The sequence below is a fragment of the Ursus americanus genome, chromosome X (genome assembly GCF_024610735.1).
Source record: "Ursus americanus isolate L20-20 chromosome X, mUrsAme1.1.p, whole genome shotgun sequence".
NCBI lineage: Eukaryota > Metazoa > Chordata > Mammalia > Carnivora > Ursidae > Ursus > Ursus americanus.
The window spans coordinates 44,513,669-44,541,471 of record NC_142164.1 but is presented as its reverse complement, the minus strand read 5'-3'; the positions used below and the strand labels follow the sequence as shown (position 1 = coordinate 44,541,471).

Here is a 27,803-nt window from a genome sequence, read left to right as displayed (position 1 = left end):
TGAGATTTTTCGTTTTCATTTATTTATGTCTTTCCTGATTCAAGAGAGCTTCTGGTATACAAAGTATGTGTTGCAGTAAATGTGAATAATTTCCCTCTCCTTTTTCAGACACCTTTTAATCTTTAAATCTCATTGACTTTTATGATGGACTCATTTGCCATTGTCAATTCATTATCAAAGTTTTGAAGGAATGTTTTGAAAAGTGTTTATTGCTGAATTAAGGAATTAATCATGATTTTATTTTTCATACTGTTTCATAACTTCCATTCAAAGTAGAATTTGTTCATCTTGCCAAACGAATCGTTTTTCCCCTTTGGAAAATAAAATTTAATTGGAGGCTCATGCCATCTGGTGGCCAAATGCAGAATTGCAGTTTGGTCTGAAAAGAGGGGGTGGAGGGGGGTGGAGAGGGGTGGAGGGGTTGGAGGGGAGTGGGAAGGCTTTCCCTGTGGAAGCCCTCTGGAGAAAACTTTCTGGGCTTTATATGGCACGGGAAGTATTAAGCGGCGATGCAGAGCCCATGGATATTAACTCCTGTGACAGGATGTTTTCTTTGGCCCTCCTCTCAAACAACAGAATGCATGTATGTGTGTGGTTATAAATATAAAGCTGTGTGTAAACTTTTTAAAAAAAAGATTTCTTTGAGTGAGGAGGGAAGGCAGAGGGAGTGGGAAGAGAGAGTCCCAAGCAGACTCTGCTACCCGATGCGTGCGCTCGATCCCATGACCCTGACATCACGACCTGAACTGAAACCAAGTGTCGGACACAACCAACTGCACCACCCCGGTGCCCCTGCGTGTAACTTTCTGATTTTATAGTATATTTAACACATTTAATGTCCAGAAATATATGTTTCAGCATTAGTTTGTTTGTTTGTGTTTGTTTATAGCATGAACAGGGGGAGGGGAAGAGGGAGAGGGAGAGAGAGAGGATCTCAAGCAGAGTCTGCGTTGAGTGTGGAGCCAGACGTGGGGCTTGATCTCACGACCCTGAGATCGTGACCTGAACTGAAATCAAGAGCTGGATGCTTAACTGACTAAGCCACTCAGGCGCCCCAGCATTAATTTTGTAAATAAAAACACAGCTAGGTTTATCTTATGCTGTCATAATCTTATCTTAGTTATTTTATTAATTAAAAATCAGTGCACAGTGGTACCTGGGTGGTAGAGTTGGTTAAGCATCTGACTCTTGGTTTCGGCTCAGGTCGTGATCTCAGGGTCAATCGATGGAGCCCCATGTCAGGCTCCACGCTCAGTACTGCGTCTGCTTGGAGTTTCTCTCTCCCTCTGCTTTTGCCCCTTCCCCATGCTCTCTCTCTCTAAAATAAATCTTTTTAAAAAATCATTGCACATGTACCCTGAAGCCCCTGGAAAAAAGAAGAAATATACATTTGTGTTCCCCTCTTCAAATTCTATGTGCCACCTCAAAATAACCAGGGTTTCTTCTTTTCTATGGCTAAATACACACACACCACCAGCAGTGCACAGGGTTCCCTTTTCTCCATATTTGCCAACATTTATTATCTCTTGTCTTTAAAAAAAAAAAGGATTTTATTCATTTACTTGAGCGAGCGAGCGAGCGAGAGAGAGAGCAGGAGTGGGGGAGGGGCAGGGCCAGAAGGGGCAGGAGAAGCAGACTCCCTGCTGAGCAGGGACCCCCCCCCCCCCCCCCCGCCCCCTCCGCCCAACACAGGGCTTGATCCCAGGACCCTGGGATCATGACCTGAGCTGAAGGCAAATGCTTAACCAACTGAGCCATATCTCTTGTCTTTTTTATGATAGCCATTCTAACAAGTGTGAGGTGATATATCACTGTAGTTTTGATTTGCATTTCCCTAAAGATTATTGATGTTGAGGACCTCTTCATGTATCTGTCAGCCATTTCTGTATGTTCTTTGGAGAAATGTCTATACAGGCCTTTGCTCATTTTTTAATTGGATTGCTTGCTGTTATTGAGCTGTGTGAGGTCTTTATATCTTTTGGATAGTAACCCCTTATATGATGTATGGGGTGTATGATATATGATTTGCAAAATTTCCTCCCATTCCGTAGGTTGACTTTTTATTTTGTTGTTGATCTTGTTTGTTGGGTTTTTTTCTGTGCAGAAGCTTTTTAGTTTGATGTGGTTCCACTTGCTTATTTTTGATTTTGTTGCTTGCCCTTAAGGTGTCATACCCAAGAAATCATGGCCAAGATTCATGTCAAGGAACTTTCTTCTCTATATTTCTTTCTAGGAGTTTTATGGTTTTAGTTCTTACAAATGGTGTAACATAGAAGCCTAATTTTATTCTTTTACATGTAAATATCCAATTTTCCTGGCACCATTTATTGAAGAGATAGTTTATTCTCTATTGAGTATTCTTGGCTTGCTTGCCAAATATTAGTTTACTGTATGCGCTTGGCTTTATTTCTGGGCTCTCAATTCTTTCCTATTGATCTATGTGTCTGTTTTTAAGCCAATATCACGTAGTCTTGATTACTCTAGCTTTGTGATACAGCTTGAAATCAGGAAATGTGATGCCTCCCAGTTTGTTCTTCTTTCTCAGGGTTGCTTTGGTTATTCAGTGTCTTTTGTGGTTCCGTATAAATTTGAGGATTGTTTTTTTTTCCATTTCTGTAAAGAAAAATGCCATTAGAATCTTGGTAGGGATTGCATTGAATCTATAGATGACTTTGGGTAGTGTGGACATTTTAACAATATTAATTCTTTCCATCCACGAAACAGGATACCCTTTCCAATCATTTGTGTTCTTCAATTTCTTAAATCAATTTGTAGTTTTCAGTGTAGTGAGCTTTCACTTCCTTGTTTAAATGTATTCCTAAGTATTTTATTGTTTCTGGTGCTAGTGTAAATGAGATTGTTTCTTTTATGTTTTTTTGATTCAGATTTTTATTTAAATTCTAAGGAGAGAACATAAAGTGTAATGGTGGTTTCAGGAGTAGAATTTAGTGATTCGTCATTTACATATAACACCCAGTGCTCAACACAAGTGCCCTCCTTAACGTCCATCACCCATCCAGTCTGGCCCCTGCCCACGTCCCTTCCATCAACCCCACAGTTTTTCTCTATTGTTAGGAGTCTCTTATGGTTCGCTTCCCTCTCCTTTTCTCCCCCTTCCCCTATGTTCATCTGTTGTGTTTCTTAAATTCCACATATGAGTGAGATCATATGGTATTTGTTTTTCTCTGACTGACTTATTTCACTTAGCATAATACACTGTAGATCCATCCACATTGTTACAAATGGCAAGATTTCATTCTTTTTGATGGCTGGATAATAGTTTTCTCTATATATATCACTTTTTTTTTAAAAGATTGATTGATTTGAGAGAGAGTTGGGGGAGGGGCAGAGGGAGAGAATCTTTAAGCAGACTCCCCACTGAGCATGGAGCCACACATGGGCCTAGATCTCAAGAGTCACGAGTTCATGACATGAGCCAAAACCAAGAGTTGGATGCTCAACCGACTGAGCCATCCCGGTGCCCCTATGCCACTTCTTTATCCATTCATCAGTCGATGGACATTTGGGCTCTTTTCATAATTTGACTATTTTTAATGATGCTGCTGTAAACATCGGGGGTGCGTTGCCCTTTCAAACCTTGTAGTGCAATTGCTGGGTTGTAAGGTAGTTCTATTTTTAACTCAACCTCCATAATGTTCTCCACAGTGGCTGCATGACTTTGCATTCCCACCAACAGTATAAGAGGGTTCCCCTTTCTCCACATCCTCGCCAACATCTGTTGTTTCCTGTGTTGTTCATTTTAGCCATTCTGACAGGTGTGAGGTGGTATCTCATTGTGGTTTTGATTTGTATTTCCCTGATGATGAGTGATGTTGAGCATCCTTCCACGTGTCTGATGGCCATCTGGAGGTCTTCTTTGGAAGAATGTCTATTCATGTCTTCTGCCCATTTCTTAACTGGGTTATTTGTTTTTTGGGTGCTGAGTTTGATAAGTTCTTTATAGACTTTGGATAATAACCCCTTATCAGATATGTCATTTGCAAAAATCTTCTCACATTCCATAGGCTGCTTTTTAGCTTTGTTGATTGTTTCCTTCACTGTGCAGAAGCTTTTTATCTTGATGAAGTCTCAATAGTTCATTTTTGCTTTTGTTGTAAATGGGGTTCTTTTCTTTATGTCTTTTCCAGATAATTCCCTGTTGGCCTATAGAAATGCTACTGATTTTTGTATATTAATTTTGTATCCTGCTGCTACTGAATTCATTGATTAGATCTAACAGTTTTGGGTAAAATCTTTAGGATTTTCTCTGTGTAAAATCATGTCATCTTCAAATTGAGATAATTTCACTTCTTCCTTTCCAATTCTGATGGCTTTTATTTCTTTTTAACACCTAATTGCTTTGGCAAGGACTTCTGGTACTATGTGGGGTAGAAGATGTCAAAGTGGGCACTTTTATCTTTTTCCTGATCTTTGAGAAAAAGCTTTTAACCTCTTGCCATTGAGAATGATGTTAGTGGTGGGCTTGTCATATATGGCCTTTGTTATGTTGAGGTCTGTTCCTTCTATAACTAATCTGTAAAGAGTTTTTATCATGCGCAGATGTTGGCATTTGTCAAAGGCTTTTTCTGCATCTATTGAGTGATCATGTAATTTTTTTTCTTTCATTCTATTAATGCAGTGTATCGCGTTTACTGATTTGCGTATGTTGAACCATCCTTGCATCCCAGGTATAAATCCCACTCGATCATGGTGAATTATCCTTTAATGTGCTGCTGGAATTGGTTTGCAAGCATTTTATTGGTATTGTTTGCATCTATATTCATCAAAGATATGGGCCTGTAGTTTTCTCTTCCGGTAGTGTCCTTTTCTAGTTTTGATATAAAGGTAGTGCTGGCCTCGTAAAATGAATTTGGGAATGTTCTTTCCTCTTCAATTTTTTGGAAGAGTTGGAGGAGGATTGACATTAATTTTTCTATAAAAGTTTGGTAAGATTCACCAGTGACACCATCTGGTCGTGAACTTTTCTTCATTGGGAGATTTTTTTTTTTTAATGGTCATCCAATCTTCTTATGAGTAATTGGTCTGTTCAGATTTTTAAAATTTCTTCCTGATTCCATCTTAGTAGGTTGTATGTTTCAAGAATTTTTCCATTTCTTCTGGGTTGTCCAGTTTGTTGGTGTATAGTTGTTCCTTCTTTTTCTTTTTTTTCCTTAATTAAGGAGTTGGCTCATGCTATTGTGGAACCTGGCAAGCCCCAAATCTGCAGGATAGGCTGGCAGGCTGGAGACCTAGGGAAGTGCTGCAGTTCAAATTTTGAAAGTGGTTTGCTGGCAGAGTTCCCTCTTCCTTCAGGGAGGTCAGTCTTTTCTCTATCCAGGCCTTCAGCTGGTTCGATGTGACCCACCCACATAATGAAGAGTAATCTGCTTTGCTCTAAGTCTACTGACTTAAATATTAATCTAATCCCAAGAAATTCTCATAGAAATATCCAGAATAATGTTTGACCAAGTATCTGGGTACCACAGTCTACCTAAGTTGACACATAAAATTAACCATCACAGCTGGGATCCTGTTACAACTGCAGAATTTCAGACCCTGCCACCCTGCCACAGACACTCACCCTCCCTGACCCCCAGAAATCATGCCATCCTACCATGACATTACCACCTTTATTTGATGCAGGTTAGGGTGCTAAGAACAGCCAGACACCATTTCTCCCTGCTTTATTTTATTTCGGTAGGGGGTGTGAGACAGTGTCTAATCTTGTATGATCTAGGGTCAAGGCTTCTGCCCTTGGTTATGGTCACTGAAGGGGTGATGTGTTCACATCTGATGACTGACTTTCCAGCACAGGGGTTACGGGGTGGTAGAATCATAAGGAGCAGTGCTTGAAGAGAAAGTCTCTGATCGTTAGAGAAATAGTACCATTAAAGCCTTATGAGCAGGCACATAAGATAAATAGAATCCGTATTGAGAAAGATAAGCAGCAGTTACACACTAGAGCTAGGGGGTGGAGTTTCCAGGCAGGGATCCTAGGGATAAGGGTATCTGTTCAGAGCAAGATCTGGGACAAAGTGTTGGGAGCAGAGTAGCACACTGGAGTCAGAGGGATTTTTAGGAAAAGCACAGAAGTTAGTTGGAGATAGAAAAAGTCATCATCAAGGCCACTCTCCTGGAGTTCCTGCAGCTGCTCCCGGGGTTCCTTCCCCACAGAGGTTCCTGGGCCCTGATGCGGTACGGGAAGGGGTCCTCCACCCATCCCCAATAGCAGCCTCTGTGAGAAGGGCATCTCGTTGGAGGTGTCCATAAACTTGATGCCTTTGTACCATGGGACTGAGGGAATTGGGAGAATCGGCAGGAGAATGAGTCACTGGAAGACCATGGCATCTGATCTAGCTAGGGAAGGAGGCCAAGGATGTGGAAACCTAATGATGTAGATGTGATGATGTAGAGAGAGGCAGTAAAGGGGCCATGCAATGGGTTCTGTGGTCAGACAGCTCGGAGAGCCTAATTTGAGCCAGACACTGCAATTGCTCGCTAACATGTGAGACTGCCTCTGTTCCTCACGGTGCAGGCTCTGTTCTCTGGGTGAGGAGGCTGAGACTTGTCTTTGATCACTGAGGCACTACATGGAATAGCATGGAATTACTCCTTCTGTAATGGCAATTATTCCCTTAGTTCATATTTCTAAGCAATTCACACACCCCTATATGGATTCCTCGGGTAAATGTACATAAAGAACTGAAAAGTGGCAAGTGGTAGGAAATGACTTATGTGAGACCTGCCAGTACAGGCATAATTTGTAAACCGGAGATACCTCGCCTGTGCCATCACTTACAGGATGGTAATGTGAAATTTGGTACTGCTAGTATTTTAATTTCAAAAATTCTGCCTGCTTGTGGTCTACAGTCCAAACGTTACAGAAGTGTGGGAAATAAATTGCACAAGCTTCCCTTTCAAATCTTGCCTGCGATTCTGAACTGCCAATTGCTGATCATTGAGAAAGGTCCCACAGAACCGACCATAATGTGAGATTCCGTGCTATTGTTGTTTGTCTGGAAGCGAAACTAAATGTCTGAACCCCCTCAAGCACACGGACACAGAGCACCCTTGTCAGCTCTCTGAGAAATGCACGGGGCAAACAGGCTGACCCTCACTCCCAGGTGCTAAAGTGAGATCCCTCCCACAGTGCACCTTCAGAGAGGGGAGAGGAGTACAGTGGGTGGATAGGAAGACAAATGCAAGCAAGCATGGTGAGAGGTGTGGAAAGGCCCATTTCCCATTCACCCGTGTGCAAGTCATAAAATTGTTGACGGTATGCCTTTGAATGCATTCAAATGATTAGGAATAAGAAGTAAATAGATGTGAGTCCTCATCTTCCTTCCTTCTACTGCCCTAACTAGCTAGTAGGCAGCCCTTGCAAAGCCCCTATTTGTTCCTGGTCACACGCCTGCTTTTGCAGGCCTCCAGGAAGAGCATTTGACTGAGTGACACTATTTCCAAGGCCAATCCCTGGAAGCAGTGTGTGTCCTTTATCATCAGAATTTATTGACATACTACCTATGGAGCCAAACCTGTGTACCTGCCGGGAACTGCCAGGGTGAATAATGTCGGGGAGAGAACAGGGCCTTTCCGTCCTGGACTCACTGGCTCATGGTTGGGAGAAGGGCGGTCCAGGACACACAACATACAACATGCAACACAACTCTTTATTATGAACATAAACGGCAATCATGAGTGGGGAGAATACATGGAACAACTGATCCTTCAGGTGGTTATGTTACCTGGCCTGCAAGGTAATTTTGATTTCTCTTGGTCAGTCAGGCCTCCAACCCCAGTCATGGGCATGGCCTCAGGCTGGAGAAAAGAGAAACAATGATGACGTGGACATCCAAGGCTTCTTTTAGGCGATTTGCTTGAAGGCCTCCTCTGGGATCTTGCCCTCGTTCTGGAGGGAAGGAGTTGGGACATCAGAAGAGCCAGATTCGGAGTTTCATTCGTTCATCATTTCATTCATTCCCTCCACCTGAAGGCCCAGAAACGCCCATCTGTAGCCTGCTTAATGATTCCTAGACCTCACCTTGAGCATCATGAAGACCTGACCAGCTCTGGTGTAGTTCCACTCGTTGTCCTGAAGGCACCTGGCGTGGGAGAACAGGTGATCTCGGTTAGTACCATAGTACAGACATGTTGACCATGTGATGCTAAATCTGTGCCACTTTTTTGCTGGGATGCATGTACCTGTATGAACGCTACGTGCAATGATGAAGAAAGACCTAGTGAAAATGTCTATCGCTGCCATTCATCCCCACTAGAATTCAAAAAAGAAAAATAGACCTTTCCAAAACAACAAGGGAACTTAATATATATTGATAAAGAAAGACATTCAAGAAAACAAATGGAGGGGCGCCTGGGTGGCACAGCGGTTATGCGTCTGCCTTTGGCTCAGGGCGTGATCCCGGCGTTCTGGGATCGAGCCCCACATCAGGCTCTTCCGCTATGAGCCTGCTTCTTCCTCTCCCACTCCCCCTGCTTGTGTTCCCTCTCTCGCTGGCTGTCTCTATCTCTGCCGAATAAATAAATAAAATCTAAAAAAAACAAATGGGAAATTTTAAAGTACAAGTTTCCAATCATTTTTATTGAGGTATAATGCACATACCATTTTATTATTTTTATGCACATACCATTCTAAAGTGTACAATTCAGTGTTTTCTTAGTATAGTCACAAGATTGCACAACCTTCACCATTACCTAATTCCCAAATAATTTTATCACCTAAAAAAACCTCCTTCAACATTAGAGATGACTCTCTATTCCTCCCCTTTCCCCAGACCCTGGAAACTACTAATCTGCTTTTGGTCCCTGTGGATTTGCCTATGCTGGGCATGTCATATAAATGGAATCAAACAAATGTGTGACCTTTTGAGGCTGGCTTCTTTCACTTAGCATGCTTTCAAGGTTCATCCGTGGCATGGCTTATATCAGAACTGTATTCTTTTTTATGACTGAATAATATTCTACCATGTGCATGTACCAGATTTGTTTATCCATTCATCAGCTAAAGCACATTTGGGTTGTTTCCACTTTGGGGCTATTATGAGTAATGCTGCTATGAACATTCCCGCAGAGGTTTTAGAGTGAACATGTTTTCATTAGATACTTGGGCGTGGAATTACTGGGTCATAGGGTAACTCCATAGTCAACATTTTGGGGAACTGCCAAAATGTTTTCCCCCAACCACTGCTCCATTTTTATTCTCATCAATAATACATAAGCTCTCTAATTGCTCCACATCTGCACCAACACTTGTTATCATTCATTTTATTGATGAAAGCCATCCCAGTGGGTGGGAAGTGGTAACTCATGGTGGTTTTAACCTGCACTCCCTTAATGACTAATGGTGCTGAGAAGTTTCTCATGTGCTCCTTGGCCCCTTGTATATCTTTTGGGAGAAATGTCTATTCAGAGCCCCTTTCCACTTTTTTGAATTGGGTTGTTTGTCCTTTTGCTGTTGAGCTGCAAGGGTTCTTCATATATTCTTGTCAGATATGTGATTTGCAAATATTTTCTCCCATTCCTTTGGCAGGAGTTTTACTCTTTTTGATAGTGTCCATTGGTGTACAACAGCTTTTTAATTTTGATGAAGCCCAATTTATCTATCTTTTCTTTGGTTGCTCGTGCTTTTGGTGTCATATATAAGAAACACTTGCCTAACTAATGAAGACTTACACCTATGTTGTCTTCTACGGTTTTTATAGTTTTAGCTCTTAACCTTTAGATCTTTGATCCATTTAGAGTCTATGTGTGTACAGGATGTGAATCTGGGGTCAAAATTCATTGTTTTACATGTGGATATCCAGTTGTCCCAGTACCATTTGCTGAAACAAGACCATTTTTTTTCCAACAGATTTTTTTTTCAGCACTCTCATTGACAATCAATTGACCGTAAATGTGAGGGTTTATTTGTGGACTCTCAGTTCTACTCTCTTGATTCATGCACTGTCTGTATGCCTGCACCACATAGTCCTGATTACTGTACCTTTGTAGCAAGTTTTGAAATTAGGAAGCGTGAGTCCTCTAACTTTGTTCTTTTCTTTCGAGACTGTTTTGGTGCACTTACGTATGAAGTTTAGGATAACCTTGTCAATTTTTGCAGAGCAGGATTTTGACAGGGATTGTGTTGAATCTGTAGATTGCTCTACTGCCATCTTAACAATATTAAGCCATTTAGCAATATTCCACCCCATGGAAATGGGGTGTCTTTCCATTTATTTAATTTTTTTCAACAATGTGTTATGGATTTCAGAGTATAAGATTTGTGCTTCTTTTGTTACATTTGTTTCCAAATATTTTACTACTTTGATGCTATTGTAAATGGGCTTGTTTTCTTAATTTCATTTTTGGACTGCTCATTGCAAGTACATAGAAATGCAAACGAGTTTTGTACATTGGTCTTTTATCCTGTAACCCTGCTGAGTTTATTAGTTCTAGTAGCTTTTTGGTGGCATCTTTCAGATTTTCTATATATAAGACAATGTCATTGAGCATTATACTATTTTTTTTAATCCTTCACATATATAATAGTATGATACCTTTTCCATGGGCTTTCTTTCTTTCTTTCTTTCTTTCTTTCTTTCTTTCTTTCTTTCTTTCTTTCTTGGAAGCGAACTATCCAAAATGTTACTTTTCCAAATTCCCTGCGAGTTTCTTTGATTCACACTCCTACTCCACCCAAGCGCTGTCCCAACTCACCCTTCTTCCCATGCATACCCAGCACTCACTTCTGAGACCACTCGAGTTTCATCCCAGACTGAGTGGAAAAAGCATGCACCATTTCCTGCTGCTCCTGGGAGAGGGTGGGCATGGTACTGGAGGTCAGTGTAGGCTCTTGGTTGGAGAATGCACTCCGAGTCTCATTGGGGGTGGCATCTCTCACAAACAGCTCATCATTCACGATGCATAGACTGAAGGGAAAATGGGCCCTCAGACAAGTGGATGAATGTACAACTCCACATCCCCAACAATGATCCTGCTCCCACTGCCATTTGGCAACCAGATTCCTTCCATACCCCTACTGTGCCTGCCCCCCCCATACCCAGATTCCTGGGCTGGTGCCTCCACCCCTCCCACAGAGCCCACCTTTGCAGGGACTGTCTACCAACCTCACTAGATGTGTACTTAACCTGCAACCCAGGGATGATTTTACACCCACATTCATCCCTTACAATAGCCCAAGGGAATGGATGGTCTAATACCCATTTTCCAAGGAAGACAATGAATCACAGAGAGGTCATGTGACTTAACCAAGATCACACACACCCAGAGAGTGCTGGGGTCAAGAAGAGAACCCAGTGCTAACTCCAGAGCCCATGCTCTTAACCACCAGACCAGACTGCTCCTTGGAGCTACCTGTTGGCTTTCCACAATACTGAGAAAACCAAGATGTCTTCACCACCATGCTCCCACACCCCTGAGCCCAGCCTGGGATGAGCATTCCCACCTACAATGTAGCACTCACCTGGAATTGCTGGCAGGGGTAGCGATGAAGGTCCGGGTGAAGGCACGAACAGAACCCTGAGACTTTCCTTCCACTTCAACAACAAGCAACAATACCCCCTTAGAGTCACACATGCTTCACATGCCCACACAGTGTTCCCCAGTCAACGTCTGACTTGATACTCATGCTGAAGGGAACAATTGTTCACTGGGAGTTGGGGTGTCTGGTATGGGGATGGCAAAAGTAGGCACAGTCTGCTCCCAGTTACAAGGCCTCTACTATGTGATAAGAGCTGTGACAACCACTTCACATGTTCATTCAATTCATTTTTCACAGCTGCCTGAGAGGTGGGTATTATTAGCCCCATTTTGCAAGTGAGGAAACTTAGAGGTTCAGTAACCACCTCAAGTGGTTCTCAGAATAAGATCTGGGATGACAGCCATGAAACTCCACAGACGGTGTCCCTAATGCCCAAGCTGTGTGGGGCAGACAGGCATAGACCCAGTCCAGACCAGGATGGTTTGGGGACAGCATGGAGGCAGGAGAATACAGAGGGAATAAGAATAGAAGGGAAGGCATCAGGGGAGCCTGGGACAGTTCTGAGAGGGAGCCCAGCCAGTGGGGAGGGAGCAGTAGGGCATCTGGGGAGGGGCTCTATGCACACTCACCTTCCTTGAACACCCCGTTGACAGAGAAGCAGAGCATCTTCTCCTGAAAGGGAAGAGCCCAGGTGCTAAGTCACCTAAACTTCCTACCCACCTGTGGCTTTCTGGGGCTGCCCTTGGGAGGAAGCAGGTGCTCACCGTCTGGAACCATATGTCCACTAAGAAGGAGCTGAGGTCGTGCTGTGTTTTGGGCAGCACACAGAGGGAGAACACGATGTCACGTTTTGTACGCTTCAGTGGCTGAACACACAGGTCTGTGGGGGAGGAGAAGCAAGCGAAGGTCAGGGGTTGCCAGACCCTGGGCCCTATAATACCCCTGCACACCCCCTTTCTCTGCCCAATCTTCCTCATCACACACGCACAGGGGTCCTTGGGCTTCTTCATATTCCTGCTTTCCTTGAAGTACTCGCACAAGCTGCTTCTGGCAGAGAAAGAGAAACAGAAGGTGTTGGTCTGGCCAGTGTGGGTGTTTCCAGGAGCTGCCCTGTGTCCACTGGGGAGCCACAGGGCCCAGGAGCAGAGTCTGAGCTTTGCTACTCACGGGGCTGGGTCCTCCGGGTTGAAGGGAATGGCCAGGGAGAAGCAGGCCTCATCGTGGTAGGCACCAAGGAGACCCTGACGGTCTCCAGAATCATAGATCATATAGTACCTGTGGGACAGTAATGAGGAGAGTCTAACTCTGTGGTCTGGACCCCAAATGAGATTTCAAGACCCAGTCAGCAGTCCTGAGCTTGGGTGGCCTCACCCATCCTAGCCATCCCCTTCCCCAGATTCCCAGGAGTACTTACTGCTGCAGGAATTGCAGGACTAGACTCTTCAGTGTATCAGATCCTTTGTAGCTTTCCTGGAATCAAAAGACATTTGAGACTATGTGGCTGATAAAGCCTCCCTTGTAATACCCCAAATGCTGTTTGATCAATTTTCCCTCACCTTGCAGGGCTTTATCAAGGAGGGTGTGTCAGTATCCATGATAACTGGTGGTGATAACTCCTGGCCATCCTGGAGAAGGGAAGAAGTCAGCAGTGGAGACCAGGGAGGTGGCCCTGGATGATCAGGGGTAAAGATGAGCCCAGGAGAGGGTGCGGGTCAGAGGTTAAGTATGAAAGGGCACTGGAAATTACATGGACAAGAATACCGTGGGTGTCTTCATCATGAGTTCCTGAAAGTATTTACTATTATATGCAACTTTTGTCTCTCTCTCTCTCTCTCTCTCTCTGTGTGTGTGTGTGTGTGTAGACATTTTCCCAGAAAGCATATTCATATCTTTTTCAGGAGTCCTGGTCACCTAAAATAGTTAAGGGTCTGACACAAACATGTAATCTAGGCAAGACCCAAAGTGCTTGAGGGCAGGTGTGGAGGTGATCAGTGTTAGTAAGAGACAATGATGAATGTAGGCACTTACCAGGCGCGACAACATAGGGAAACAATCCCTGATGGCACTGTCCAAAATCAAAAATAGAAAGAAGTGACTGGTAGGTCAGGGTTGCAAAGCCTCCCGCCTTCCCTTTTCCTCCCTTCCCTCCCTCTCCTTTCCACTGGGTAGCTCCCACCTAGACGGCTTTGACTCCCTTCTTCAGTGCCACAAGAAGCAACATTTGGAGCCCAGGCTCCAGGGCTGCCTTCCCCTCCCTGCCTCCCTTCCTTCTAAATCCTTACTGAAGACTCCAGAGAGAAGAGGGAATGGAGCGGGAGCCCAGCGCTCTGCTACCCCACTAGGGGTCCAGCATGTTGCAGGACCACAGTACTCCCCAGGGATGGCCCAGGATGCTGGGACGGGGAAGTGAGTGAGGCAAGGCCCAGGAGGCAGGGAGGGAGAGTGAGGGGGATGAAGACAGAAGAAGGAATGAAGGTAGGAGGGGAGAGGTGGGAGAGACATAGGGGAACGAGGACAAAGGAGGAAGAGAAGGCAAAGCAAAAGGAAGGGAAAGAAGCTCTACCATGGTGGTGGGGATGAGGAGGAAGAGAGAGGAAGGGGGAAATGGCTCCCTGGCTGCAGTCTTTTCCTTCATCTGCCCTGGCTGGCCCTGGCGCCTGAGGTAGGAATGGAAAACATGCAGGTGTTGGGCTGGGGGCCCACCGCATGCTGGTTGAACCTTTGTCAACTGTGTGAGCTCAGTCTGAGGCGGGCATGGGAAATGAGCCAGCCACGGGGCAGGAGACCTTCCCCAGAGGGAGTACAGGGTCAACCCCAGGTCAGCATGGAGCTGAGGGTCTGTGGCCCCCTCGCGATCACCGCCTTCCCTCCTGATGGCCCCAGTGCACCTGTGCCTGTCTCAGTCGGTTCCTAGCCTGAGGAATCATACCTGTGCTGGGCTACCCAGGGCTTCTCTGTAGGACCAGTTGGGATGATGTGACGTGTGGAGGGAAGGGAGAGAAAGTGTCTCTGAGAGGCTGGTCCTTCTGTCTCCTCAAGCACCTCTGTCCTCTGCCTTCCATTCCTGCCTCAGGAAGCCCTCTGCTCACTGGCAGTCATCCATTTCTGGCCCCCTGACTCAGGGAACCCTGGTTTCTCCCAAGGAGGGCCCTGATCCTGGCATTGGGTCAGAGGAATGGATGTCATAATAGCAGGTCCCTAGGACCCTGGCACTCAGCATGGGGCAGGAAAGCCACCATGGCAGCCTGAGATTAGAGAGGGCAACCCTTTTGGAGTAAGGGAAGGAGGTCCCCTCTCAGAATAAGGGAGGGAAACCCCATCTGAGCAGGGAGTTAAGAAGGTCTGTCTCAGCATGGGGCCATGGGCTGGAGGACCCTTCTCAGTCCAGGGCATCAACATCTGGCTCAAGGCTGGTCACTCCTGGTCCTGGTGAGGAGGAGGAGCCCTGCTTCCTGGAGCACACACTCTTGTTGGGCATTCTAAAGAACACTGAATGCATAAAAAGGGCACTTGATGAAATGAGCACTGGGTGTTATATGCCACTGATGAATCACTAAATTCTGTCCCTGAAAATAATAATACACTAAATGTTAACTAAATTGAATTTAAATAAAAAAAATTTTTAAAAGGTCGTTTTTAAAAAAATTAAACAAACAAACTAACAAAGAATACTGACTGCAGAAAGGTGGACATAGACCCCAGACCAGGAGAAGAGGTGAGCAGGTCAGAGGAAAGAAACTCCTTACAAGTGAAGGACACAGAGAGAGAAGGTGGGACCATGGTCCTTCTAGAGGATGAGGGTTGCAGCTTCCTGCATACATGCATTCTCAGGGACAGTTCAGGCTCCCAGGATCAAAGGTTCCTAGGAAGTGTGAGAGGTGTTCACACTGACCTTATGTAGGTGGACTGGTCTGGAAAGGTATCACACAAGGGGTTCCCTTCTAGCCAAAGCTCTTCAAGATCCAGCCCTTTCATCTTGTTTAACTCCCACACCAAGTGCAGCTGAGAAATATGGAGAAGAAACTGGCAAGGGGTCCCAGGGAAAGAGAGACACACAGGCCCCTGCACCCCCAGCCCCCACCTTTCCACACTGGTACCTTCTGTTGCCTCCTGTCATCACTCTGATGAGCACTACCACCCACTGTCAACCCCAACTTTGATCTGGCTCCCTCTTCTCACCTCATTTTTGGAGAGGTTCAGGATCTTGACTGTGGGGACCATCTCTATAATGTCAGACAGGCCATCCAGCTTGTACAGTTTGTTGTTGCTCAAGTTCAAGGACAACAGCTGTTGGTGAAGAAGAGTTAGAGTGACAGTTACTGTCTAGAACCTCAGAGACAAATCTGTCCTCCACCCCATGAGTTCCACCCCCTACCATTAATAACAGCACTGGGCCTAAGGCCTCACCTTGGGGTAATTCTCTTCAATGATCTGCAGAGTGGCAGCCATGCAGTTTCTTCGATTCAGGATTATATCTATATCATGGCCCACCAAGTCTTCAGGAAGCCGAGAGGAGGCAATCAGAAGTCTGAGAGGGGTCCAGGGCCAGCACCAACTCCTCCCCACGTCGCCAACCCTCAGTCTCCCTCCCAGGCAGATCCCTATGCCCTCACCTGCCCTAGAATTACTGCTGTCAAGTGTACCTGGGTCAAAGCGGAGACACTGGAGGTCAAGAGCTTGCTGGGAGACGTCATAGCGTTTGTTCATGGTCAGCTGCAGAGAGAGGTGGAGAGAGCCACTGGGAGGCTCTGGTGGGGACAGGGAAACCAGGGGCTGGAGGAAGAAGAGGTGGGTCTGGGTGTGGGCACACAGTGGGCTTTGAGCCTGCATTACCTTTAACTGCTCCATTTGTTCTGGTTCCAACTTATACCGCACAGAGTAGGGTACAGTAGAGGGATTGACAAAGATAGATATCTGCAGGAAGGAGAGGTGGGGTAAGCATCAGGAACTCTCATTCTAAAGAAGACAACCAGCCCCTGCCCTGTCCTCCCGCCCTGGGACTAGGTAGAGGTAATGCCCTCAACACATACCTTTCGGTTCTCCTCGTCACAAATCTTGTAGCTGACATCCTTCAATGCAGAGGCAGTGTCAACATCCTGGACAAAGAACCGAGCCTGGTTTTTCACGTAGTGAAACTGCAGGAGGGGGAGGCAACAATAATTTTGGAGAATAGAGTCTTCCTGCTCAGTGGGCTCCCCCCGCCCCCACTTCCCTGTGCCCACTCATCTGGCTTCACCATCCTCTCTTACATCCACTGGAGTGAAGGGGACACTGCAAAAGCTCTGGATTGAACTCATTAGCCATGTCTTGTCATACTTTCTCCCATAGGGAATCTAAAGGTGAAAAGAAGGGATGGGAGTAAGGAGAGATAACAGAGACTTAAAGCTGCAAAACAGACTGAACAGCATTCTTGTCTGACCCTCTACTGAGCTTTAGAGGGGTTCGAAAGAAGGGAGCACTGGCATTACTTCTTATTTTTGTGCCAAATATGGATTTCCTAGACCCTCCAATGGAAACAAATCTCCATTGGAAAGCTCTCCTCCAAATAACTGACGTAAGGTTGTTTAATGTGGTCTTCCTTTTTCACAAGGTTCCAGGGTATTCTATCTAATGCAGGCCTTGCCAAGACACTCACGGTGATCTTGAACCAGCTCCCTGGGGTTCCATCTTGTGTGTTCTCCCCCATTTCTCTCTTCAGATTTTTTCCAGCTCTCCACACGGTAATATGGATATGGCCTTCATTTTGCCATTTCACTCTCCTCTTGTTGTGCCGTGTGCTATAGGGAGCGCTGTGAAGGGGAAGTGGAGAGGAGGAGGGTGGCCATAAATGCTAAGAAAGTCTTCTTCTATACACCCTCACCTCTCTGTCACCAGGAGTACAGTTAGGATTGCTTAACCATTATTCCACTTCTGGCATTCTTCAGTTTTCCAGTGAGAGAAGAAAAAGAAGACCAGGGAGCGTGAAAGACTCGCACCGTCCCAGGGGCTGCTACATGCAAAACAGTCTGCCCAGTCACTTACTGTCTTACTTGGGGCTCCTCCTGGACATCCCTCATCAACACATTTCCATCATCCTCCTGGAGGTGTGAACGCTGAGGCTCATATCCACCACGTTCATAAGGAGGGCTCCTCTTGCCAAAATTACCTCGGAAAGAACTCCAAACTTTCTTTCTTCCTTGAGGTGAGCTACCACCATCATTGTATTCTCAAAGGGGAAACAAAAATACAAGTTTGAAGGCACATCAGTGGTCCACTTACCGTGTACCACATCTTAGGCTAACACCATGGTAGGGCAAGCAAAGTGTCAATCTGCCCTGAGGGTCCAATCCCCCAAACCCCAGAAAGGAAACTCCTCCTCTTGTCCAGATACGAGAGCCTTATTTGACAGATGGCATGACCAGGGGAGGAATCTTGGGGGAAGAGGAGGAGGAGGAAACTGTATTGAACCTTTTAAAGAATGAAGCAGGATTTATAAAAAACAGAGATGTGTGCATCCATGGGTTAGATCAGAAAAGAAGCATACACCAGGAAGACATCTGAATTGTGCCTTCTCTCAGGCCTGTCTACACCAATACCAGGGAGGCAATCTTTCTCATGCTTCACAAATACAACCAGCCACAAAACTGATCCTGCTAATGATCAGCAAGCTGTATTTCCTTTGCTGGTGCAGTTCAAGTTTAACGTTAGGTGGGACTGATGTAACAGCCTCCTAAGCTGTCCCCCTCCCTCTAGCCTCGCTGTCAACAATACTCAGTTTGAAATATCCAGAGTGAGCTTTCTTTTTTGCCCAGCCTGAAATGCCTTTCAGATGATGGGACAATTCTTCCTAGCCTCAGCTCCTCTGCAACAAAGATTTGAATGACAAACTGGAATGATATAGCAACTACTATTTCTAAGTGTGTACGGATTCTTCTTTTTTCTTTCTATTATTGATTTCCAATTTGGGTCCATTATGGTCAGAGAATGTGCTCTGTGCGATTTCAATTCTTTTAAAATTTGTTGAGGTTTGTTTGATGGTCCAGGAGATGATCTAGCTTGATGAATATTACATAGATATTGGAAGGAAAATGTTCTTTGCTGTCGTTGGGTGGAGTGCTGTATTTATGACATATAGATCCTGTTTATTGTGTTATTCAGATCTATATCCTTGCTGGTTTTGTCTCTAGTAATTTTATTCCTTGCTAAGTGGGGGGGGTAATGTTGAAGGCCCCAACTACAATTATGGATGTGGTTATTTCTCCTTTCAGCTCTATCAGGTTTTGCTTCATGTACTTTGAGTCTCTGTTGTTTGGTGCATACATATTTAGGATCATTATGACTCCCCAGTGGATTGATCCTTTAATCATTATCTAATGTCTCTTTCTGTCTCTTATCAATTTCTTTTGCTCTGACATCTATTTTCTTGGATTTTGTAACCACAGGTATACTTAGTGTCTCAGTGATATTTCACCCTGTATTCATTCCTAGGAGTTGTATTGATGTTCACCTCTCCCCCTGCAAATACTCCCTGTCAACATATGTAATTTGCCATGTGGAATGATTTGGAAATTTTCTGGCATCTACAGAAATAAGAGTCCCAATTCTCTTGCCCACAGTGGATTCATTAAGGGTATTTTATTTTTACCACATTCAACTGAAACAGTGTAACAACAGATGATACTACTAGTGGTTTGGGTAGGCAATGGGGGGAGGTTAAGGTACCTAGACTGGCAGAAAACAGCTTCCTTTTGGGTTCTAATATTTAAGGCTCTCTTGGTTTGTGTGTTGTACATTTTGTAGCTTAATTACTCCATGCTGTCTCAGGGCACACTTATGAGTAAAAATCTGTTCACTGCTGATTGCTCCATGATGTAGTGATTACAACCATGCTTCAGATTAATTCCTCTGGGGAGTCACTGCTTCCAGTGTGTGGCCTTGCTGTCAGGACAATCCTGCTACTCACAACCTTTGGGACCTTCCCTGTGTGGAACTGGAAGTGGAATTAAACATGGATAGAGCATTTGACCCTGAAATGCCAATGACTCAGTCCTCAAAACTTGGGAGCGGCCTGGAGTGCTCTCTCTTTCTCTTTCACACTCCACATCCAAATGACCAGGAAATCTCTTGCCTCCTCTCTTCAATACATCCAGAATCTTCCACTTCTCACCACTGCCATTATTACCACCCTGGCCAAGACACCAACATCTATCTCCTGGATTATGCTGCCTTCCAACTGGTCCCTCTACTTTCATCCTTGCTCTCCTACCATCTGTTTTCAGCCCAACAGCAAACATAATTCAAATCATTTCACTCCTCTGCTCAAAACAATTGCTTGAAGCCCATCAACATGTTAAAAAGCCAGGAGTTCATAATGATACTAAACAATAACAACAACAAAGAGGAAACTTATTAGTGACCTTTGGAGAATGCCAGGAAACCAACTGGTTTTCATGAAAATCCACCAATGAAGGGAAAAACTCAAATATTAAAAAGAGGAATAACAGTTCATGGTCAACATATGGTGTATGGAGCATCAGAGCCATCTTTGAGAACTGACATTACTTCAGAAATAATGTTGTCAAAGGGAAAGTGTTAAAAGTGAGCTACCTAACAGCTACAGCAATCAACAGGCTGACCAGCTAAGTCTAAAGAGGGCCAGAGGCCTCCCTCATCAAAGTGATTCAGACAGGAGCAATCTCAAGCATAGCCTTGTTTTGGGAATCTCATAGGACAGTGGGCATGTGATTAAACAGCCAGAGAGACCACGCGCACACACATGTGCACACACGCATATCCACTTACTGAAGGTTTGCATCTCAGCATGATCCCTGTCTCACTGTTGTTGTGTTAAAATCAAAGACAACAACAGGAGTATCGGAAATCAGCTGGTGCCTCTCACTCAGTCTGCCTGGGGTCTCCCTCAGTCTCTACCACAGTATTAACTGACCTCCCACAAAGAAATGGTTGTGAGTATCCTTTATGACATCATGTTTGTTCACATGGCTACTTCCTGTGTCAGTTTGGGATTCTGCCTACGTCATTGCTATGCCGTTGGGTACATGGCAATGGCATCCCTGCTGTGGTAGGGAAAGAACAGGGTGAGAAGTAAACCAACACTTGCCCAGCAGCAACCAACATTTGCTCAGTGTTGGGCAGACTCACTAGAGTTCTTTAACCTCCTTACAGAAGTCCAAAAATGATTGTATCCATAGTCTCTTTTCAGATCACGAATATTAGGCTCACAGGGATTAGGTACATTTTCCAGGATTTCTCAGCCAAGTCAGTGGTGGAATGGAAACTGTGTCCTCACCTATTGATCTGCCTCCATATCCTAAGTGTTCCTCCAGCTAGTGTGATGGTTCTCCTTTAATGGTGGACTTTCAGGTCTCAAGGACAGATTTCTGTGAGCAGACCAGGGATGATGTTTTGTAAGCAGGAGTTAGTCACTCTTGCTTGGGTGGGTCCAGGGACCTTGGACCAATTGGAGATATTGGTCTTGAACTAGATGGAGAAATCTGTTTGGATCACAGCGTTTGCAGATTAGGAGTCACTTTGAGCTCACCGTGTCTGGCATATAATGGGGCTTAATTAGTATTTGTTAAATGAATGTAGGCAATGTAGATTTGGGATCAACAAAGCCACTTTTGAGAATCCACACATCTCAACCATTTCTACCCACATCTGCTTATTCCAGAAAAAAACTGGGCTGCAGAACTATTTCATAACCTGCTTGTAAAACTAGCATGTGTTGAATTTGTGTTTTGTAAAATTAGTATTTCTCATGATTGTAGAGTTAGAACTAGAGCTAATTACCCCTCTTCTTGATTAATGCTAAAACTATGGCTTTTCTGACCCAAGGAAGGGAGGCTTTTGCAAACTGGTGGCAGAAATGAGGAGAGGCTTTCCTTAAATCCTGCAGCTATAGCTTCCTGGGTGCCTGGCATGTGTAGGAAGGATGTTCTGGACCTACATGCGTGTCTGTGGGCTCAACTTTGTGACAGCAGTATCGTCCTTGTCTCAGAGGAAAGTAAGGGTGTGTGCATGAGCATGTATGTGTACATGGGCATGTGTTAATATTATCAGTTTTAGATTTGTATAATTGGATTACAGATACATGAATTTCAAATCATGTTGGAAAGTACACTGCCACACAAAACAGTATCTTAATGTACATTTTCTTTTCATGTATTATATACTATATATACCCAATTTTTGCTTCTTGTTTTTAACACGCCCTTTAATTTTTTTTACATCTTGGCATTTTAATATTTGAATTGATTTTCAAATTTAAAGTATTAGAATTCTCTATACAAGGTAGATCTAATGGTGGAGGCCCAATTATCCAGTGGAGCATATCTTGGGATTTAGGACAGTTCCAAGATTTGAGACTGTGCTCTACAGCTTCCCAGAAGAAGCACATCATATTTTGAGTTATAAGAAACAATTTCCTAAAGATATTTACACCACTATACTTCTCCACTAACAGTGCAGGAGAGTCTAATTTCCTACAGTGTGCTTAACCATTCAGAAGTCATTCTCACACTTTGACCCAGACATTTCACTTAAAAAATTTATCATACAAAATACTGTATGTTGAAATACATACTTGTAATTATATGGCTGTGATTTATAGGCTCTTTGACACAGAAAGACAATGGGATCAAGCAATAGCTGATATTGACAGAAGAGGGGTAGAGACGATTGTCCCTCAAATCAAGGATGGGAAAGAAGGGGCATGGGCACCTGTCATATGGAGCAAAAAGGCCAAGGGATGGACGTATGGGCCAGAAAGATGAGGGTGATCACTGGGAAGAGAATGAAGCACAAATGGAAAAAGCCTATGAGGAACCGAATTCATCCTGGCAATATGCACCTCTCTGGAAACCTTCCTTTCTTTCCTTGTATAACTTGTCTGTCTCTGCTACTTCATTTTCAAGCTGAACACCAGAGAAACAGTTCCCATGCAGTCTGAGAAAAGAGAGATCATATGGGGGAAGAGCATGCAGTGATGAGTCTCTTAGACGGAGGGCTAGAGTTCAGGTCATGTTGGTCCCAGACACCATAGCCAGCATTTCCCACTGGACTTTGGGTACCATCCCAGTGCTCATTTCAGCCCTAACACAGAGTCATACATCATTGGTTATGGGCATAGGAATAGAGGTCGGATGAATGAGGGTTTGAATCCTGGTGCTAAATTCTATGGTCCAGGGGAAAGTAAGTTTTCGTCATGGTGACTCACCTTATTTTTTTCCCCTTAAATTGAAAAATAGTAACAGTTTTGCCTCATAATTGTAAAAATTTAGTTAATACATGGAAATACATGGAAAACACCTGGAGAAATGCCTGTGGCCAAATAAGCACTGTAAGTAAGTTAGCTATTATTACGTCAGTACTTAGTACAACATCTGGTGTTTAGTAAAGGATTAATGTGTGTTATTTGCATTCACTGTTATTAGTCTTCTGGGAAATGAGAAGGAAAACAGATGGGTATATGGGAGAAGATTGTGATGTCAGCTACTAATGTGTTTTATAAAGTAGCAAACAGTAAAACAGGAAAGCCTTGGTGGGAAATGATCTGACATTCGTCTGATTAAGAGAACCAATATAAAAAGCTTACACTCTGAAACAGGTATACAGAATGGTTTGAAATGGGGTTTACATTCTGAGTTCCAATATTTTTGCTAAAAATGTATTATTGTTTAAAAAGTGTTTGGGGCACCAGGGTAGCTCAGTTGATTAAGTGTCTGACTTGATTTTGGCTCAGGTCATGATCTCAGAGTTGTGAGATCAAGCCCTGCATCAGGCTCCATGCTGCTTAAGATTCTCTCCCTCTCCCTCTATCCTTCCCTCCCACTCATGCTCTCTCTCTCTAAAAAAAATAATTCAGGTTTAAGTGGTAGGCTCAAAAAGCAAGATAGAATACTCCTGACACCTTATAACACTATGTGAAAGAAGAAAAAAAAGTCAGGATACAAAACTGTATATTACAGAGTTATGTCAGTAACATGGTTGACCAGCAAGCTACAGGTCTTCTTTCCCCCAGAGACACTGAGTTAACAACAATATTGAATCAGAATACCTCTGTAAGGACTCTGGAGTTCAACTGAGAAAATACAGCATTAAAGCCCTTATAAAACCAAGAAGGGATTTTAGCTAAAAGGGTAGTGAAATACAGGTTGTTTTGCAAGATTGTTCTCTGCCTCTCCCTTTGTGACATACCACAGAACAACTGGGAGGAAGTCGCCCATATTCCCTCACCTCCCTTGAGATGGAAACAAGAGTGGACCATGTAGTCAACATTCTGGCTTGTTAGGGGGCTGATTCAGGATGAATTTCTGTCTTGTTGAAATTAGAAAACTTACTGGGCTCGCATCAAAGTTTAGAAAGTGCTGAAAACAGAGGTGAGCAGTAAATCAGAGCTTCAGTTTCACAGGCAGATGCCAGGGAGAGCAAGAGACCAGAAAAGGTATGAAAGGTCCTAGAACTTCCATCAAGGTTGACCTTCATCCCCAGCATGAAGCCTATACACAACTATTGGCAGAGGTGATTGCTTTTTCAAATACCCAAATGTCAGCAAAAAATTACAAGACTTACAAAGAAACAGGGAAGTATGGTCCAATTAAGAGAATAAAATAAAACTCCAGAAACTGACTATAAAATAAAAAGTGGATCTATGAGCTGCCTGACAAAGAATTTAAAATAACTATCTTAAAGATGCTCAATAAAAGTGAAAACAGATAGACAACTAGATGAAATAGAAAAACAATGTCTGAACAAAATGAGAACACCGACAAAATGATAGAAACTACAAAAAAAAAGCAGAAATTTTGGAGCTGCAAGATACAAGAACACCTGAAAAATCTATACAGGGTTCAAGAGTAGAATTCGTCAGGCAGAAGAAATAATTAGTGAACATGAAGACAAGTCACTTGAAATCACTGAGTCAGAGGAGCAAAAAGATAAAAGAATAAAAAAAAGTAAGGAGACCTATGGGACTCATGAGGCATTATGAAGAAGAACAATATACGCATTAGGGGAATCCCAGAAAGAAAAGAGAAAGGGGCAGAGAGCTCATTTGCAAAAATAATGGCCTCAAACTTCCCAAGTCTGAGGAAAGACATGGACATGATGATTCAGGAACTCCAATTAGGATAAACCCAAAGAGAATCACACCAAACTACATTATCAAATTGTCTAAAGTCAAAGACAATGAGAGAATCTTGTAAGCATCAAGAGAAAAGCAATTCATCATGTACAATGGAACTTTTTATAAAATTATCAGTTGATTTGTCAGCCAAAACATTGCAGGGTAGAAGGGAGTGAGGATATATTCTAAGTATTAAAGTAAAATATATATATATAACTGTCAACAAAGAATACTGTATCTGGCAAATTGCCCTTAACAAATGAAGGAGAAATTAAAACTTCTTCAGCTAAACAAAAGCTGAGGGGGTTCATTATCACTAGAATTGTTCTACAAGAAATACTAAAGGGAGTCCAAGTTAAAATAAAAGAATAGTAGAAACACTAAGCTGTAGGAAAATATTTGATTCTGCAGTAAAGGTAAATAAATGGGTAAATATAGCTGTATTATTGTAATTTTGGTGCATTAAATGACAATGAGAATTAAATGACAGAAATATTTGTAAAAACCTATAAATCTATGTTAATGAATATACAATATATAAAGATGTAATGTGCAACCTCAATAGCATAACGTAGGGGAGGTGGAGGTGTAAGGCAGTAACGTTTTTGTATGCAATTGAAGTTAAATTGTTATCAATTTAAAACAAATGCTATACCTTTAAGATGTTTCATGTAATTACAGTGATAATCACAAAGAAAATAACTATGGAATATATGCAAAAGCAAATGAGAAGGGAATCAAAGCATATCACTACAAAACATCAATTAAATACAGAGGAAGACAGTGAGAGAGGAAAGTAGGGAAAAAGCTACAAGACATACAGAAAATAATGAACAAAATGGCAATAGTAAGTCCTACCCCATCAGTTATTACATTAAATGTACATGGATTTATCTCCCCAATCAAAAGACATAGATTGGCTGAATGGATTGAAAAAACAAGATCCAACTATATGCTGTCTACAAGAGATTTACTTTAGATCTAAGGACACATGTAAGCCAAAAGTGAAAGGGTGGAAAAAGATACTCTATGCAAATGGCAACCAAAAGAGAGCAGCAGTGGTTATACTAAAACCAGACAAAATATACATTAAGTAAAAAACTGTCAAAAGAGACAAAGAAGGACATTATATAATAGTAAAAGGATCAATTCACCAAGATGATATAACAATTATTTATGTATTTATGCACTAAACTACAGAGTTCCTAAATACATGAAACAATCTTTGATAGAATTGAAAAGGGAGATAGACAGCAAGACAATAGTAGGAGACTGTAATACCTAACTTTCAATAATGAATAGAACAACCAGGTGGAAGATCAATAAGGAAATAGAGGACTTGAGCAACGAATAGATTAATTGGGCCAAACAAACATATACAAAACACTCCCCCAAGAACAGCATACATTCTTCTCAAGTGCATATGGGACATTCTCCAGGATAGAGTGCATGTAAGGCTACAAAATAAGTCTTAACAAACTCAAGAAGACTGAAATAATATAAAGCATCTCTTCCAATCACAATGGAGTGAAACCAGAAATCAACAGTATGAGGAAAACTGGAAAATCCATGAATGCACTGAAATTAAACAACACACTCATAAACAACTAATGGGTCAAAGAAGAAGTCACAAAGGAAATTAGAAACTACTTTGAGACAAATTAAAATGAAAATACAACATACCAAAACTTACGGGATGCAGCATAAGCAGTGCTAACAAGGAAGTTTATAGTTTTAAATGTGTACATTAAAAAGACAAAAGATCCCAAATCAACGACATACCTTTATACTTCAAGAAATTAGAAAAAGGACAAGCTAAACCCAAAACTAGCAGAAGGAAGGAAATAAGTAAGAGCAAAGATAAATGAAATAGAGAAAAGAAAAACAACAGGAAAAATCAATGAAACTTTAGAGTCGGAAAAGATAAACAAACTTGACAACCCTCTAGTTAGATTCACTAGGAAAAAAAATAAAGATCCAAATAACTAAAGTCAGAAATAAAAGAGGGATATTACAACTGATAGTACAGAAATGAAAAGTATTGTAAGAGTATACTATGAACAACCGTACGCCAACAAATTGGAAAACCAGAAGAAATAAATTCTTAGAAAAACACAAACTACCAAGACTGAATCATAATCAAAATAGAAAATCTGAACAGATTGATAGTGAGTAAAGAGAGGCAATCAATTACCAAAAACCTCCCAACAAGGTAAAGCCCAGGACCAGATGCCTTTCACTGGAGAATTCTATCAAATATTAAAGAAGAATGAATGCCAAACGAAACCTGTCCAAAAAATAGAAGAAGGAACACTTCCAAGCTTATTCTATAAGACCAGCATTACCCTTACACCAAAGTCAGACAGACACTACAAGAAAATTATAGGCCAATATCCCTGGTGAATATTGATGCAAAATCCTCAACAAAATATGAGCAAACCAAATGCAACAGCACATTAAAATGTTTATACACCATGACCAAGTGCAAGTTATCCTTAGGATGTAAGAATAGCTCAACATGTGAAAACCAATCAATGTAACACATCACATTAACAGAATGAAGGACAATAACAAACTGATCATCACAGTTGTGCAGAAAAACATTTTACATAATTCAACACCCTTTCATAATTAAAAAAAAACACTTGACAAAATAGGAATAGAAGGAAACATCACCAACCAGCAGAGGGACGCAAATAAAAATCACAATGAGATATCACCTACACCTATTAGGATGGCTACGAAAAAAAAAAAAACCACAACTAAACAGAGCAAGTGTTTGTGAGGATGTGAAGAAATTGGAAGCCTCATGCACTGTTGGTAGAAATGCAAAACAATATAGCTTTTATAGAAAATAGTATGGAAATTCCTCAAAAAATTAAAAAAAAGAACTACCATATGACCCAGCAATCCCAATTCTGGTTATATATTCACAAGAATTAAAAGTGGAGTCTCAAAGAGACATTTGCACATGCATGTTTATAGCACTATTCATAAACAGCCAAGAGTTAGATGGTAAAATGTTCATTGATGGATGAATGGGTAAACAAATTCTGGTATATACATACAATAGGATATTATTCAACCTTAAAATGGAAGAAAATCCTGTCACATGCTACAAGATGGATGAACCTTGAAAACATTATGCTAAATGAAATAAGCTGGTCACAGTAAGAAAAA

The 27,803-nt window shown here is 42.6% G+C and overlaps 1 protein-coding gene across 1 annotated transcript in view; it reads right to left on the bottom strand.

The window, feature by feature from the left end:
* Window positions 1-7,739: 7,739 nt before the first annotated feature.
* Window positions 7,740-27,803, bottom strand: part of LOC123787048 (nuclear RNA export factor 2-like) — a 31,409-nt gene continuing 11,345 nt past the window's right edge. Inside the window, exons 3-22 of the mRNA XM_087859467.1 lie at window positions 17,519-17,702; window positions 17,133-17,286; window positions 16,747-16,830; window positions 16,528-16,632; window positions 16,331-16,411; window positions 16,141-16,210; window positions 15,905-15,993; window positions 15,677-15,784; window positions 15,390-15,499; window positions 13,526-13,562; window positions 13,054-13,122; window positions 12,912-12,967; window positions 12,665-12,772; window positions 12,486-12,544; window positions 12,262-12,377; window positions 12,127-12,169; window positions 11,480-11,552; window positions 10,743-10,925; window positions 8,042-8,102; window positions 7,740-7,909 (exon numbers count right to left, since the gene is read on the bottom strand). Coding sequence (XP_087715593.1) covers window positions 7,865-7,909; window positions 8,042-8,102; window positions 10,743-10,925; window positions 11,480-11,552; window positions 12,127-12,169; window positions 12,262-12,377; window positions 12,486-12,544; window positions 12,665-12,772; window positions 12,912-12,967; window positions 13,054-13,122; window positions 13,526-13,562; window positions 15,390-15,499; window positions 15,677-15,784; window positions 15,905-15,993; window positions 16,141-16,210; window positions 16,331-16,411; window positions 16,528-16,632; window positions 16,747-16,830; window positions 17,133-17,286; window positions 17,519-17,702 — 1,835 coding nt within the window. The 3' untranslated portion in view covers window positions 7,740-7,864. The remainder of the gene's footprint in view (window positions 7,910-8,041; window positions 8,103-10,742; window positions 10,926-11,479; window positions 11,553-12,126; window positions 12,170-12,261; window positions 12,378-12,485; window positions 12,545-12,664; window positions 12,773-12,911; window positions 12,968-13,053; window positions 13,123-13,525; window positions 13,563-15,389; window positions 15,500-15,676; window positions 15,785-15,904; window positions 15,994-16,140; window positions 16,211-16,330; window positions 16,412-16,527; window positions 16,633-16,746; window positions 16,831-17,132; window positions 17,287-17,518; window positions 17,703-27,803) is intronic.